At 52.1% G+C, this 16,101-nt stretch overlaps 1 protein-coding gene across 7 annotated transcripts in view; it reads right to left on the reverse strand.

The window, feature by feature from the left end:
- DPF3 (double PHD fingers 3) overlaps positions 1-16,101 on the reverse strand; it is a 310,493-nt gene that overhangs the window by 118,765 nt on the left and 175,627 nt on the right. For all 7 annotated transcript variants that reach the window (XR_007911682.2, XR_007911683.2, XM_051826044.2 and 4 more), the window contains 2 exons: positions 15,567-15,694; positions 6,059-6,154 (listed from right to left, as the gene is read on the reverse strand). Coding sequence is in view for 5 of the 7 variants with exons in the window: in XM_051826044.2 (XP_051682004.1) it covers positions 6,059-6,154; positions 15,567-15,694 (224 nt within the window). In the remaining 2 variants the exon portion in view is untranslated. The remainder of the gene's footprint in view (positions 1-6,058; positions 6,155-15,566; positions 15,695-16,101) is intronic.

The following is a 16,101-nucleotide window of genomic DNA, read 5'->3' on the forward strand; positions in this document are numbered from 1 at the left end:
TCTTACCATCACTACCCTAGCCCTGGCCTCCGCGATCAGCAAAGCACCTGGGTCAGATTCAAATTCAGTCCAACCAGGGTGGAGCCCAGGCCCCTGAATTCCTAACAAGCTCCCAGGTGACACTGAAGCCACAGTCCAGGGACCACGTGGGGCAGCTGTTCAGCAGCAGCTGGACTGTGCCACGTTAAAGAGTAGCCAAGACATTTAACAGAGGTGTGGGTGACGCAGCAGCACACACTCAATCCAGTACAAAGAGGCTCACCCCACACCCTTCTGGATCCTTCCAAGGCTCCTGCCATGGCTGATCCATCCACAATGTCACCATATAACATGACGCTGTTGGCTGTGGCTTAGCCAGCATCATGTGGGCCAAGTGCTGGTCACTGTGCTCAGACCTTCTCTCAGCTCCCATAAAGCAGCAGTAGGACTTGCCTTTCTTTTTCCCATCATTCCATCACTTATTCAGCAAGCTGGCCATTGGATCCATGCTGGGCACTGGACCAGGCATAACTGTGAAAAAAGCACTGCTGGATCCTGGCTTCTTCCTTACTAGGTCGAGTGGCCTTGAAAAAGTTACCTAACCTGTCCAGGAGGAGGAATATCAACGTATGGAAATGGAAGAAGTTCTGGTCAACAGAAATATAACATGAGCACATTTGTCATTTTAAATTTTCTAGTAGCTCTATCTTTAAAAAAATGGTTCTAAGTTATTTATTTGAAAGGCTGAGAGACAGCCAGGGAGAGATCTCCCATCCACTGGTTCACTCCCTAATGCCCACAAGAGCCAAGGCGTGGAGTTAGTCCAGGTCTCCCACGTGGGCCAGAAGCTGGGAACAGAATCCAGGACTAACACATGGGCGGCAGAGACCCTACTACTTCAGCTATTGCTGTTGCCTTCAGAGTGAGCATCAGCAGGAAGCTGGAGTCGGGGATCAAACCCAGACACTCTGATACAGAACACAGGCATCTTAACCAGTAGACCACATGCCGGCCTCCATATGATTTTAAAAAGAGACAGGTGAGAGGCCAGGGCATAGTGGGTAAAGCCGCCGCCTGCAGTGCTGACATCCCATATGGGCGCTGTGGTTGTGGTCCTGGTTGCTCCCATTTCTGATCCAGCTCTCTGCTGTGGCCTGGGAAATCAGTGGAAGATGGCCCAAGTCCTTGGGCCCCGTACCTGTGTGGGACACCCTGAAGACGTTTCTGGTTCCTAGCTTCAGATTGGCTCAGCTCTGGCTGTTGCAGCCATTTGGGGAGTAAACCAGTAGATGGAGGACTTTCTCTCTCTCTCTCTCTCTCTCTGTGCCTCTCTGTAACTCTGACTTTCAAGTAAATAAATAAAATCTTTTTAAAAAAAGAAGAAACTAATTACATATTTTACTTAACCCAATAGACATAAAATATCATTTTAAATGTTGACTCAATGCAAACAAATAATATGACATCCTGCATTCATTTTCTACACAAAGTCTTCAAGATCTGGTGTGTATTTTACATTACAGCACATACAGATTGGACCAGTCACAACTGAAATCCTGGGGGCTGTGTGTGGCCAGTGGCCACCAGAGTGGATGGTGCAGAATTAGAGCACAGAGCACAGGGGACACAGCGCCAAGTTGTCACCGTGTGCGGGAGCCTGCCACACTGCTCTGCTTGGAGGCCAGAGTGATCGGCTGCCACTGCCACCACGGATGTCCTACAGAGAAGATGGCAGGTTCACATTCGCTGGCCCTAAGCTCACCAGCCACATCTAGGTTGGGAGTAGGGAAGCAGGGAGCCACCCACTTTCCACAATGTGGGACTCTGGCTGGGGTGAGGGTTGGAATGGAAGCTGGGCTGCAGGACACGGGCCCGGGGAGTTCACACAGGGCCCAGGAGCTCCGACATCCCAGCGAGGTCTCCTTTGGTGATGGAACCAGACGTTCGGTATTTCCTAACTCCCCACTCTTGGTGAAGGGTTAGGTCTAGGCAGGCTCAGCCAGGCTGCCAAAATCACCAGATGAAAACTGGAGGCGGAACTTCGTGAGGGAGGGAGCAGGCAGATGACAGCCAAAGCCACCTGTCTACCTTTTAAAATTCTGTTTTCTTTTTTTTTTTTTGTAAAGATTTATTTTATTTACTTGCAAGTCAGAGTTGCACAGAGAGAAGGAGAGGCAGAGAGAGAGCGAGAGAAAGAGAGAGAGAGAGGGGTCCTCCATCTGTTGGTTCACTCCCCAATTGGTAGCAATGGCCAGAGCTGTGCCAATCCGAAGCCAGGAACCAGGAGCTTCCTCCAGATCTCCTATGTGGGTGCAGAGCCTAAGGACTTGAGCCATTCTCTGCTGATTTCCCAGGCCATAGCAGAGAGCTGTATCAGAAGTGGAGCAGCCAGGACTTGAACTGGCGCCCATATGGGATGCTGGCGCTGCAGGCTGGGGCTCTAACCCACTGCACCACAGCACTGGCTCCTTGTTTTTATTTTTGATATAACATTTTTTGTTCATATTATAGTCAAAAGCTTAACGCTGTACTGAAGAACTCAACACATAAGAAGTACAAAGACCATCCACTCATCAATTTTAACACCACTGAAAAGCTTAGCAGCTGGTAATCCAAGGGGCTTCCCAAACCCTGGCACCCACATGGGAGACTTGCAGGAAGTTCCTGGCTCCTGGATCCAGCCTGGCCCAGCTCTGGCCATTGAGATCATTTGAGGAGTGAATCAGTAGATATCTCTCTCTCTCTCTCTCTCTCTTAGTCTACCTTTCAAATAAATAAATCTTTAAAAAGAAATTCAAGAAGCACATAGTATGAAAAAAGTTATGCATGAGTATCAATTTGTTGTACCACAATAAATGCATCTTTTGGCTCCATTTCCATGAACTTTTTGAACTGCCTTCATATATGTCTCCTGGGACAATGCAAGAAGTCCACAATACCACCTGGGAAGAATTCCTGCCTTCACCCCCCTCAAAAAAAAATTTCACAGACACACACACACACACAAATATCTTGAATCTAATCAAGTGTCCAAGCAAACCACAAAAGTCTCAGCCCATCCCCCTGGGGATACATTCCAAGCCCGTGCAGGATGCCTGAAACCACAGACACCCTGAACCCAGTAATTTAATGCCTTTTCCATCTTAACTAAGCAGTTACCAGGCATTGTGGCCATAACTTCAGTTTGAGGAACAATAAGAAAACCAGCACCGATTCCTGTTTTCTTCTTCCCAACTTCACAGGTAGAAGATTCATTCTTACCACAGATCATAACAATGTCAGCCCACAATTTTTTTCTTTCCTTATTAAGTCAGTCTTCCACTCTACTCCTTGAAGCTTTTTCTCGGCTTCTCTTTGGCATACCTGAACTGCACTCTCACTTTTCTCGTGCTATGGGGTACAATCAAGTAAAGAAACAACTTGAACACAAGTACTGTGAGACCACACCTGTCCATCTGACAGCCACGCTGGCGACTACGTCACTAACAGGAGGGCAGCATACGCAGCGTGGACACACTGGAAAAAGGGACGATTTCTGATCTGAGCAGGCTAGAGCAGAACACGCAGGAGCTCACCATGTTACTCAGAACAGGGCACAGCTTAAAACTGAAGAATTGACTATTTCTGGAATCTTTCACTTAATATATGCAGACCACAGTGGACAGCAGGTAACTGAACCACAGATAAGCAAGGCCTGGCATCTCAGTGTTCAGGAAATACGCAGGACAGACAGGGACATTAAATACCACCACTCCACCACATCCAGAAGGCCAGGAATCCCACAAGGCAAACACCCTTTTAACACATAAATGGCATGGAGGGAGGAAAAGAGGTTTAATGAGAAAGAGGTATACTGTGGAATAAGAGAGACTTAAGTTTCAAACAAATCAACTATAAAAAGGCATTTTTTAAAAAATCAGTGGGAGAGGGTGGCGCTGTGGCAGAGCAGGTTAAAGCCGTGGCCTGCAGTGCCAGCATCCCATACAAGGCTGGTTCGAGTCCTGGCTGCTGCACTTCTGGTCCAGTTCTCTGCTATGGCCTGGGAAAGCAGTAGAAGAAACCTGGAAGAAGTGCCTGGCTCCTGGCTTCAGATCGGCTCAACTCCAGACGTTGCAGCCATTTGGGGAATGAACCAGTGGATGGAAGACCTCTCTCTCTCTTTATCTCTCTGTGTGTCTACCTCTCTCTGTAACTCTGTCAAACAAATAAAACAAATCTTTTTTTTTTTTTGACAGGCAGAGTGGACAGTGAGAGAGAGACAGAGAGAAAGGTCTTCCTTTGCCGCTGGTTCACCCTCCAATGGCCGCCGCTGCAGCCGGCGCACCGCGCTGATCCTGGCAGGAGCCAGGAGCCAGGTGCTTTTCCTGGTCTCCCATGGGGTGCAGGGCCCAAGCACCTGGGCCATCCTCCACTGCACTCCCTGGCCATAGCAGAGAGCTGGCCTGGAAGAGGGGCAACCGGGACAGAATCCGGCGCCCCAACCGGGACTAGAACCCGGTGTGCCGGCGCCGCAAGGTGGAGGATTAGCCTATTGAGCCACGGCGCCGGCCCAAAACAAATCTTTAAATAAAAAACAGGAGGAAATGATCAGGGGCTGGGTCTTAACACTAAAATAATTGTGATTTTATTGGGTATAATAACCCGATAATATGTTAGAGACAAACAATGAGGACTATGCCAGTCAAATGATAAAATATTTAGAACTTGCTTCCGGATACTACAGTAAAAAAAATCACACAAACACATAAACCAACAAAAAGTATAAGAAAAGAATAGACGGGACCAGGACTGAACGCTGATAAGGCTAATGACAGGGCTACAAGGCCGCCCCATCAGGAGGGTCCCTGAACACACAGAAGCCAGCGCCTTTCAACAGGAGGGCTTGCAACACTCGCCTGGGGACTTGCTTAACATAGAACTTAAGGGGGCTGGTTTTGCGGCGCAGCTGGCTAAGCTACCACTTGGGACTCCAGCGTCCCCTAACAGGGCTACTCCCCTTCTGATGCAGCTTCCTGCTAACCTGCACCCTAGGGGGCAGCAGATGATGGCTCCAGTATTTGGGTTCTTGCCACCCATGTGGGACACCCAGATGGAGCCCCTGGCTCTCAGTTTCTGCCTGGCCCAGCCCCAGCTATTGAGGGCATCTGGGCAGTGAACCAGCAAGTGAAAAGATCTTGCTCTTGCTCTCCCTTTCAAATAAGTAAAAATAAACTTTTTTTTAAAGAATGGATTTTAAGGCGCTAGCTCAGACCTCCTCAATCGAAACTCCTGAAGCACAGGTCCTGTGGCTCTGCCCTTACATGGCTCTCTGGGAGACAGTAATATCGAAAGAGACATGGGCACCCCAAATGGAGAGGGTTGCCATCATCATCACAGAACGCAAACCCTAGGAGCAAGCACGCGGGACCCAGCTCTTACTCCCTGGGAGGGGAAGGGGCAGCCTGGAGCCTGAGGGAGCCAGAGGCCATGCTCTGGTGGGGAGCAGCAGTCTCCCCCTGCACGTCCATCTCCACCTGGCCACTGTCCTGTGCCCCCAGAGACCCCTGACAGCCCCTTTGACCTCACACACAGAGGACCTGGAAACCCAGCCTGCGTGCCTGGAAGCACCACCTGGGCTTGGCTCCATCCCCGCCAGGACCACCCTGGAGCCACCCCTTCTGCCCCTCCCCAGGCTCTGAGCTCTCCTTCGCCCCATTCCAGAAGCACAAAGCTCCGACACGTGTGCCAGACCGCCATGCCTGGCCGGCGGCTCCCACACTCTGTCCAGGGAAGCACACCCCACTCAGCTGTGCGGAGCCTGCTCTCCTGGGACAATGAGGCAGCAACTCGCAGCCCTCCTTCATGACCAAGCTCGAGGGTGGGACACACACATTCTCAGACCCCAGCTCCTGCCCTCACCACCCACTCGGGTCACCCTCTGTTGCCTCTTCCCCCTCTGCGAGGCCACGGCCTGGGATCAGAGCCCTCCTGGAGTGTTCCCCCTGAGTGCTGTCCGGGGCAGACATGACATGATCCTGCACCAGGGACCGAGAACCCCGCCTGGCCTCCGCCTCCCTCACCGCTTTCCATCCCTACTCACCCGGCCTCGGGTCCGGTTCTTCCGCTTGGGAATGTCCTCTTCTAAATCCTCTTCTTCATTCCCTTCTTCTACATTCTCATCATTTTCCAAAACCCTCTAAAATGACAAGAAAGCCAGCGAGAGAGCTGAGGAAACGCAGAGAAGCCAGGCAGAGGGGCAGCTGGGCGTCCCGTCTTCTGTCTTTCAGCGAAGACGACACTGCAGCTGCCCTGGTGAGTCTGGGTGCCAGTATCTCCAGATGTGGGGCCCTGTCCAGCCGGGCCCTCCCCAGAACCCTGACCTCCCCACCTCTGTGTGTGTAAGGAGAGTTTTCCAACAAGAGAACATGATAGCAGGGGTGTTTTTATAGGTGGGACAGAGATGTTTTAGCAAAAGCTTCTTCTCTTTTTTTTTTTAAAGATTTATTTTATTTATTTGAAAGGCAGAGTTACAAAGGGAGGAAGACAGAGAAGTCTTCCTTCTGCTGGTTCACTCCCTGAGTGGCCACAACCACCAGAGCTGAGCCAATCCGAAGCCAGGAGCTAGCAGCTTCTTCCTGGTCTCCCACATGGGTGGCAGGGGCCTAAGCACTTGGGCCATCCTCTGCTGCTTTCCCAGGTGCATCAGCAGGGAGCTGGATTGGAAGCGCAGCAGCCAGGACTTGAACTGGCGCCCACATGAGATGCCAGCGCTGCAGGCTGGGGCTTTAACCTGCTACGCCACAGCATCAGCCCTCCAAAAGCTTCCTTCATGTCATGTTTCTCTGTGCTCCTCAAGGGCCACCCCAGAATCGTGTTTCTCTTCCTTCTGCCATCCTGGAACCTTGCCCTGTTTGAGGAACACAAGGGGGCTTCTTGTTGGTCTGACCACAGCATAGCATTAATGGGCTACTCATTAACCCACTGGGGCTTTTTAAAAACCAGATTTTCATTACAGCATGGGACTCGCCAGGAAGGTTTAAGATCTTGAATTCAAATTCTCTCTCTCCAGCTGTCCCGTGAGGCCATGGCAGTGTAGAAGCAATGTTCACTTTACAGGTGCATGGACTGAGGCTGAAAAGAGTTCGACCCTCAAAGGCAAGATCGCACAAGGAAGCCACGGACACAGCAAGCTCATGTTCATCAGCTCAGACTTTGCCTCTGCCTGCTCAGTGCCTGTGGCTGAGAACTGTGAGTAGCGTGGCACATCGTCCAGAGGCAGGGAGGGCAGGAGCAGGGTGTGTACCTACAGGTGTGAGGAAGGGATAAAGACCGTGCCCGAGGGGCCTCCCTCCTGATCCTGGGGTGGGAGTAACATAAGAAAGTGTGTGGCGCTCCTGGACTCCAGGGTCCTGGGCTTTCCTCTACAGTCTCACTGTGTGACCGTGGGCAAGTCTTCCTCTGTCTATGCCTCCCTTCCATTCATTCCTTCAGTCCACCTAAACGTAGCAGAGCTGACTACAGGGCAGGTGCTAGGAACACTGCACGGTGGCCGGTCCTGGCCCCGATGGACTTGACAATCCAGGGGAGGAGGCAAGACTGAAGCAGTGGCTACAACTGTCACAAAAACAGCACCAGGCAAGTTCAAGATGCCATGGGGGGGGGGGGGTGTCAGGAGGGAGTGTGGCCTAATCTGTGGGTTGGGGGAGGCTCATCTGAGGACACTGACCTGAGGGAGTTGGGACCAGCAGGATGAGGAGAGCCAGGCGTGGTGAGTGGGGGTAGAGGGAAGGGGAAGCAAGGTTCCAGGCAGAGAACAGCTCAGGGCAAACTCCCATAGGCAGGAGAGGATCATGACCTGTCCAAGGAGCAGAAGAGGCCAGTGTGACCAGCACCCAGTGCCTCGGGGAGACCTGGCCTAAGAAGCAGCTAGAAAAACGCACGGGTACCTATACTGCCCAGGATAATCCCGCAGTGACGGTGCAAAAAGGACACAAGGTACGAGAAAGCTTAGCCAGCAGCACACACTGCATGGACACCTGACTTCCCCATCACTGTGCAGGCAGCCTCTTCTGTCCTGTCTCCAAAGCAGGAAGCCCAGGAGCGAGTCGCGGGCGACCCCCTGCCCCTGCCTTCTGGCCAGGGTGTCCTGCTGCCGTGCACGTGCAGGCCCGGGGCTGCTCGGCACCCAGTCCTCCAGGGGACTCACACGCCTAGCGGATTCTTCCCCAGCTCTCTGCAAGAGCAGTAGCATCGTCTGCTGGGCACGACCTCTGGCCCCAAGGTCAGGAAATGTAGACCCAGGGCCAGGGCAGGCCTCCTGGCTTCCTGACCTGCAGAGGGAGCACAGGGGAACGCTCTGTGCCTGTCCTGCACAGAGGCCGAGTTCTTGCACCCGTGGCTGCTATTCACATAGCTGTCTCGCTAACCTGGGTCTTCAAGTCATTTCACCACGGTAAGCTCCAAGTGACTGGAACTTAAAGATCACTGTCTCTGGAACGTACGATTTGGACTCCACTCTCATTTTCCCCAATAAAGGTATTTACAACGCATGACACGGGCTCTGGGTGGAAAAGCTAAAGCTAGGCAAGAGCAGAGCAGCTAAGCCTGTCCCTAAAGTGCCCCATGGCCTCCCTGTCCGGGAGTGACCCAAACTCTGTCATTCCAGTGCTCCGCCCCTTCCTGGCCCCATCAGCGTCACTGGGACTCCAGAGCCCCCTGTCTGTGTCCCCACCCCAGGGCGCCTGCATGTCCTGCAAGGTGACTGTGACACCAGAAACCTCTCGGTGTCACCCTGGTAGCCCAGGAGGAGGCAGGAGCTCCTAACCAAGCCCTGTGCGAGGCACCAAGGACAGGGGTGCCCCGAGTCTGCAGTCAGCTGAGCCTCCATGACATACGTGCCCACCCTGCCCAAGGTCATCTGGAAAATAAGGACGTTTTAAAACCACTCGTCTCTCCCTGTTACTCTAAACAACCTTCGCAGCGGTGATAACAGTGGCTTGTGGTTGTGCTTCTTCAAAGAATTATTTTCGAAAGATGCCTTGATCTCTGGCCTCCCGTACTGCAAACACCCCTAGCCGATGTCCCTGCTTCCCCGCCGCAGCCCTGCCTCTCTTCCCAGGCACAGTTGGGGATCCCCACGTGGCACAGAAAGTCATGGCCACAATGAGGATCCTCCACATGACTGCCTTCTGCACTTCACATGAAATCCAAAGCCACTTCCATGTCCTGCTGGGCCTGTGTGGCCTGGCCCCGTGGTCCTGCCCAGCTCCGCCGGAGCCCAGCCCTCCCCGGCACTGCGCTCCAGCCGTGCAGGCCTGCTCTCTGTTCTCTCAGCACAAGCTCTGCCCTCGCTCAGGGTTTCCACCCACTCTCCTCCTCTGCCCAGAAAGTTCCTCCCCGGGCTCCTCCCACAGACGAGTTCAAGTCCCAGCTCCGCTCCTGATTCCAGCTTCCCGCTAATTCAGTCCCTGGGAGACGGCGGGTGATAGCTCAAGCAGCTGTGTCTCTGATACCCATGTGGGAAGCCTGGGTTCTGGGTTTAGGCTGGCCCAGCCATGGCTGTTGTAAGCATTTGGGGAATGAATCAGTAGTGGGAGCTCACTCGCTCCATCTCCTAAATAAGTAAATAAATGACTTCGGAAAAAACAAATTCATTGTCTCACTTAGGACACCACATAGAATCTGTCCCTCCTTTTACACTGAATCTTTATACTCATTGTTCTTTGTGACATTCACCCAAAAATGCAGTTGTTTTATTGGTTCTTTTTCTTGTTATTAGTCCGTGTGTCACACTGGAATACAGCTGGAACACACAGGTCTCTCTCAGTCTCTCTGTTTCCCAAGTACCTAGCCCAGTGTCTGCCCAGAAGGGGCAAAAAGATGAATAAAAAATACAGTCCACTTCCTACACATGTGTGCTTTAATACTGAAAAGCCCATGACAACTCGTCAACTCATCAGGCTTCCAGGCCTGGTTTTGGTTTCCAATAGCCGCTCGCCCTGCACCCAGCATTCAGCCTACGTGGGGAAGTGTTCAAGGCTTGGCCCTGGGGTGGGGCCACTGGAGGGGGCGGAGCTTTAGGAGCTGGGGCTCAGTGGAAGGTCTTAGGTCACTAGGGGCTGTGCTCAGAAAGAAGTTCTCAGGTGTGGTCTCTTGAGCTCTGGTGAGAGGGTCGCATGGAGCCCACCCAGCTCTCTCTGCCTCCTGGCCTGAGTGGCAGTGACCAGCTCTGTCGCCTTCTCCTGTCACTGCCACCTGCTCCCATCCATTAGAGTCCAAACCAACGGAGTCACCCAATCTTGGACTTGAACCTCCCAACCTGAGCTCAGGAAGCCTGTTCTCTGTAGGGGGATTCTGTTGTAGGAACACAAAGCTGACGAACAAACGATGGTGACCATGATAGCACCACAGTCACAGTGACGGTGATGGTAATGGTGACAACCGAGTGGGGCAGGAGAAGAGCTGGGGCCCATCCCAGCTCTCAAGGAGGAGGGCTCTGTGTGAGTGGAGGGTGTCCAGGCTTCTGAATGGTCCTGTCCTGTCCATTGATTCTGTCAAATGACACCAACAGAGCAAAACGTGCTCCAAAGGGTGACATGGAGATGGTAATCTGAAAGTCCAGGGGCCAGCATTGTTGTGTAGCTCATATAGCCACCACCACCTGTGATGTCAGCACAAGTTGGCACCAGTTCAAGTCCCAGATGCTCCACTTCCAATCCAGCTCCCTGCTAACGTGCCTGGAGAAGCAGCAGAAGATGGCCCAAGTGCTTGGGCCTCCACACCCATGCGGGAGACCTGAATGGAGCTCCTGGCTATAGCCTGGCCTAGCCCTTGCCATCGTGGTCATTTGGGGAGTGAATCAGAGGATGGAAGATCTCTCTCTCTCCCTCTCTTTCTCTCTCTCTGTAACTCTTTCAAATAAAAAATCTTTTTCAAAAAGGGCAGAGTAATACAAGAAGAGCAAAAGTAATTTTTAAAAATATATGGAGGCTGGTGCTGTGGTGCAGAGAGTTAAAGCCCCAGCCTGGGGCTGGTGCTGTGGCATAGTGGGTAAAGCTGCTGCCTGCAGTGCCAGCGTCCCTATGGGTGCTGGTTCAAGTCCCAGCTGCTCCTCTTCCAATCCAGCTCTCTGCTATGGCCTGGGAAAGCAGTGGAAGATGGCCCAAGTCCTTGGGCACCCGCATAGGAGACCTGGAAGAAGTTCGTGGCTCCGCTCCTGGCTTCAGATAGCCTAGCTCCCAAATGGCTATGGTGGCCATTTGGGGAGTGAACCAGCAGATGGAAGATCTCTTTCTCTCTCTTTCTCTCTCTCTGCCTCTGCATAACTCTGTCCTTCAAATAAATAAATCTTAAAAAGAAAAAAGAAAGAAAGAGGGAGGGAGGGAGGGAGGGAGGGAGGGAGGGAGGGAGGGAAAACAACACATGGTTTTCAAAATTAAAAAACAAAAGCCCCGGCTGCAGCGCCGGTATCCCATACAGACACTGGTTTGAGTCCTGGCTGCTCCACTTCTGATCCAGCTCCCTGTGAATGTGCTTGGGAAAGCGGTGGAGGATGGCCCAACTCGCTGGGCCCTGCACTCGCATGGGAGACCAGGAGAATTTCCTGGCTCCTGGCTTCAGATCAGCTCAAGTTCTGGCCATTACAGCCACTTGGGAAATGAACCAGCGGGTGGATGACCTCTCTCTCTCTCTCTCTCTCTCTCTCTCTCGCTACCTCTCTCTGTAATTCTTTCAAATACATAAAATAATCTTAAAAAAATATGTGTACAGACAAGAAGGAGGCAGTAAGTACCTAAACTCTTCATGGGGGCTGGCATTATGGCACAGTGGGTTAAGCTGGCACCTGCATCCACATTGGAGCAAAGATTCCAACTCCCTGCTAAAGCGCCTGGGAAAGTAGCAGAACAAGGCCCAAGTAGTTGGGCCCTTGCAACCAGTGTGGGAGATGGAGTTCTGGGCTCCTGGCTTTGGCCTGGCCCAGTCTCAGCCATTGTAGTCATTTGGGGAGTGAATCAGTAAATGGAAGATGGCTTTCTCTGTGTGTGTCTCTCTTTCTTTGTGTCATCCTGCCTTTCAAATAAATAAAATTTTTAAATATTAAAAAAAATTCAGGTTTGATGGGGAAGTGGGGAAGGTGGCATTGGAATTGAACAAAAAGACAAGTAGAATCTGTACACACAGAGGTGGAAGGAAGGGCATGCCAGATCCAGCTCATGGCTCGACCACAAGCATGGCTACAAGGCACAAGGAATGAAACACGTGTGGAAAACAGCCCGAAAACCAGCTGGGGAGGCCCTGGAAGGTCCCGCTCACATTTTGGGTTTATTGAGATGGAAGCAAAGGTTTTGTAGCCTGGGAAAGGGGAGCGCACCCCAGCAGGCAGCGGGGGCAGGTGAAAGCTCAACTCTGCCTCTCAGACAACAGCGGCAGAGCAGGGTTTTGAGCACAGGCAAACAATTTCAATCTTGAAGACCTCCCTGTCCTGTGGGACATCCTGATCGGGTTCAAGAGCAATGAGCTGGGGCCACTGTTGCAGCGTAGCAGGTAAAACCACTGTCTGTGATGTCAGCATCCTACGTGGGCACTGGTTCATGTCCCAGCTGCTCCACTTCCAATCCAGCTCCCTGCTCCCTGCCTGGGAAAAGTAGCAGAGGATGGCCCAAGTGCTTTGGACCCTGCCACTCACATGGGAAACCCAGATGGAACTCCTGGCTCCTGGTTTCAGCCTGATGCAGCCCTAAGCCTTTGCAACCATCTGGGGAGTGAGCCAGCAGATGGAAGATTCTCTCTCTTTCTGTAACTCTGCCTTTCAAATAAATAAATCTTAAAAAAAGAAAAAGAAAGAAAGAAAAGAAAGCAAGCCACGAGCTATCAAGTCATGAAAAGCCATGGAGGAACCTTAAATGTCTCTTGCTGAGAGAAGGAAGCCGGCCTTCCAAGTCCTGCATGAGTCTGACCTCATGACGACTGGAGCCTGGGAAAAGCTCAGTGCTTGCCAGGGGTAAGGAGGGCGGGAGGGAGGGGTACACAGGTGGAGCACAGAGGCTGCTGAGGGCCATGAAATGATTTTGCAGGAGACCACAATGGCAGGTGCATCTATCCAAGCACAGAACAGACACTACTGAGAGTGAACCTGGATGCTCACTAGGGACTCAGCAACAGTGACATGTCCGTGCAGGTGCATCTGCGGAAACAAACGTGCCACTCTGGGGGACGATTCTGAAAAGCAGGGAGTCCATGCATGGGGTGAGGCAGGGAGCAGAGAACATATGGGAAATCTCTGTACCTTCCTCTCATTTTTGTTGTGAACCTAAAACTGCTATAAAAGGGGGTGGGGGGGGGGTGGCCAGCATTGTGGTGCAGCTGGTTAAGCCGCTGTGTGACAAGGGCATCCCATGTGAGCACCAGCTTGAGTCTTAGCTGCTGTACTTCAAATGCAGCTCCCTGCTAATGAGCCTGGGAAAGCAGTGGAGGATGGTTTGAGTGCTTGGGCCCCTGCACCCAGGTGGGAGACCCTGAAGAAGCTCCTGGCTCCTGGCTTCCACCTGGCCCAACCCAGGCCGGTGCAGCCATTTGGAAAGTGAACCAGTGAACTGAAGATATCTCTCTCTCTCTCTCTCTCTCTCTCTCTCTCTCTCTCTCTCTCTCTCTCCACCTCTCTCCCCATCTTTCAAACAGAAAATAATAAATAGTTTTTAAAATGTTTTTTAAAAAGGCTCTGGGTCAGGAGTAACAGGGAGATCCTGGAGAAGAGCAAAGCACCAGTTCAGAGAAGAGACGAGAGGGCCTGGGACCAGGAGCAGCAGCAGATGCGGGGAAGAGGGGGAGAAGGGGTACGTTCTGGATTTACGTTGACGGCACAGCCAATGGGATTCCTGAGGAATGGGATGCTGGATGGGAGGAAAGATGGGAGGCAAAGATGGCTGCAAGGTCTGTCAGACCAATGAAGGTTACAGGTCATGAGTATCTTCATGAGCTGCAGTCACGGAGCTCAGGAGAGCAAAACAATTATAAGCCCGGTCGTGGGCACTCAATGGCAGGAACTCAACCTGAACAGGGGAATGGCCCAGAGGACGCCAGAGTCGCTAACTCATCCACACCCAACCCCGTGCCGGGGCGAGCCAGGCCCCGTGGACACAGTGGGGAGAGCAACAGCAGAATCCCTGGTGTGATGAATCTCACTGACCGGTGGTACTTGTTAAGTAAACCAAAAACGTACAATTAGTAATAATGTAATTACAATGGCAATAAGTGATGGTGAATTAATTCAATTTAAATATTAAAATTGGGGATGAAATTTATAAATATTCGATATTATAGCACAAACATACAAATTCAAAGCATGGCATAAATCTCATGTTCATACAATTTAATTTTAATAATTTAATTGTGTTTACTTATTAATACTATTGTTTAATGTTAGTATTGATGACTATTATTACAATACTCCAAGCCAAGCATTGTTTGATAAATGGCAAAGAAGGAATGTGGGAACCCTATACAAGCCTGTGCTGTGTGCAGAGGGAGGGTGGACCTGCGGGAGCTGAGGGAGCACCCTGCCTGCAGGCCGGGGAGGGTGTGCGGGTGGTGTTGAGAAAGGACTGAGAAGTCCAGGGAGCTGGAGCTGAGGCAGAGGAAGAGGAGCAGCGGCGAGACGGGCACCTGCTGGGGACTAGTTTCAGGCCCAGAAGGTAGACTGTTCCCTCCACAGGGACAAGGACCCATGTGTTTGGTTCACCATCCTGTCCCTAGGACTTAGCACGGCCCCCAGTGCTCAGTAGCCTCAGGAGGTACATTTTTGGGGTGGGTGCTTGAAGGCAGTTTGGGGTGCCTTCATCCTGCATCACAGCGCCTGGGACTGAGTTCCAGCTCTGTTTCGGATCCAGCTTCCTGCTAACGCCACCCTGGGAGGCAGAGGGGATGGCTCAAGGGGTTGCATCCCTGCCACCCAGGTAGAAGATGCGGATTGAGTTCTGGGATCCCAGCTGTTGCAAACATCTGGGGAGTAACCAGCAGATGGAAAATCACTTTGTCTGTCTGTCTCTCTACCTCTCTCTCTGTCTATGCCTTTCAAATAAATAAAAAATAACTATATTCCTAAAATACATACATTTGGGGGCCAGTGTAGTGCTGCAGCAGGTTAAGCTGCTGCCCGTGGCACCGACCTCTGCCACCCACATGGAAGACCAGATGGGAGTTCCTGATCCTGGCTCCAGCCTGGCCCAGCTCAGGCTGTTGCAGCCAACCTGGGGAGAGACCTGGCTGATGGAAGATCTTGCTCTCTCCATCTCTCTCTCTCTTGTTGCTCTGCCTTTCAAATAAATATTTAAACACCCAAGTTGGTTCTCAGTGAAAGGGCAAACAACCATTCATTCATTCATCCATTCCATTTTGAATGGAGAAGCAGGGAATCGGGGACAGGAACGGATCTGAGGGCAACAACGGCTTCTTCTGGGCACGTGTTAAACCCGAAGAGCACCTGCAAACCTCTTGGCCGTGGGTGTTTTGAGGTACAGCCGGGCCCTGGTAAGGAGGACCCAGACGCGATGCCAAGCTCTGGGAGGCAGCACAGCGGGGTGCCCTGGGTGGCCCCACACCCGCAAACACACCTGGATTTCCTGGATGCTCTCCTCTTCTCGGGCATCCACCTTCTTCTCCACCCCCTCCCCCCGGAGCAGGGCCTCCAGCGTGGTGCTCTCCGAGGTGAAGCCATCCTTCTTCAGAGGCAGCTCCACTTCTGAAAAACAGAGACGCAAAAGCAGGTCAGGCGACGGGACAGCACGCAGGGAGCAGGGCTCCTGGGTGCGGCTCGGGGTGGCTTCTGCCCTCTCCTCCTGCTGGAACAGGAACACGGAAATCCATCTCTGTTTCATGATCTCAGGGACACACTCCCTTATTTTTAAAATATTAATTAATGTGTTTTTATCTACTTGAAAGGCAGAGAGACAGAGGGCAGGAAGAGAAATCTGTCTTCAGTCTCCTGATACCCTCCCTAAATGCTCACAACAGCCAGGTTAGTTCCAGGCCAGGTAGAAGCCAGAAACCAGAACTCCATCCAGGTTTCCCTGGGTAGCAGGGATCCAAGTACCTGAGCCATCATCTGCTGCCTCCCAGGGTGCACATGAGCAGGACGCTGGATAGGAA

This window comes from Oryctolagus cuniculus, chromosome 20 (genome assembly GCF_964237555.1).
Source record: "Oryctolagus cuniculus chromosome 20, mOryCun1.1, whole genome shotgun sequence".
NCBI lineage: Eukaryota > Metazoa > Chordata > Mammalia > Lagomorpha > Leporidae > Oryctolagus > Oryctolagus cuniculus.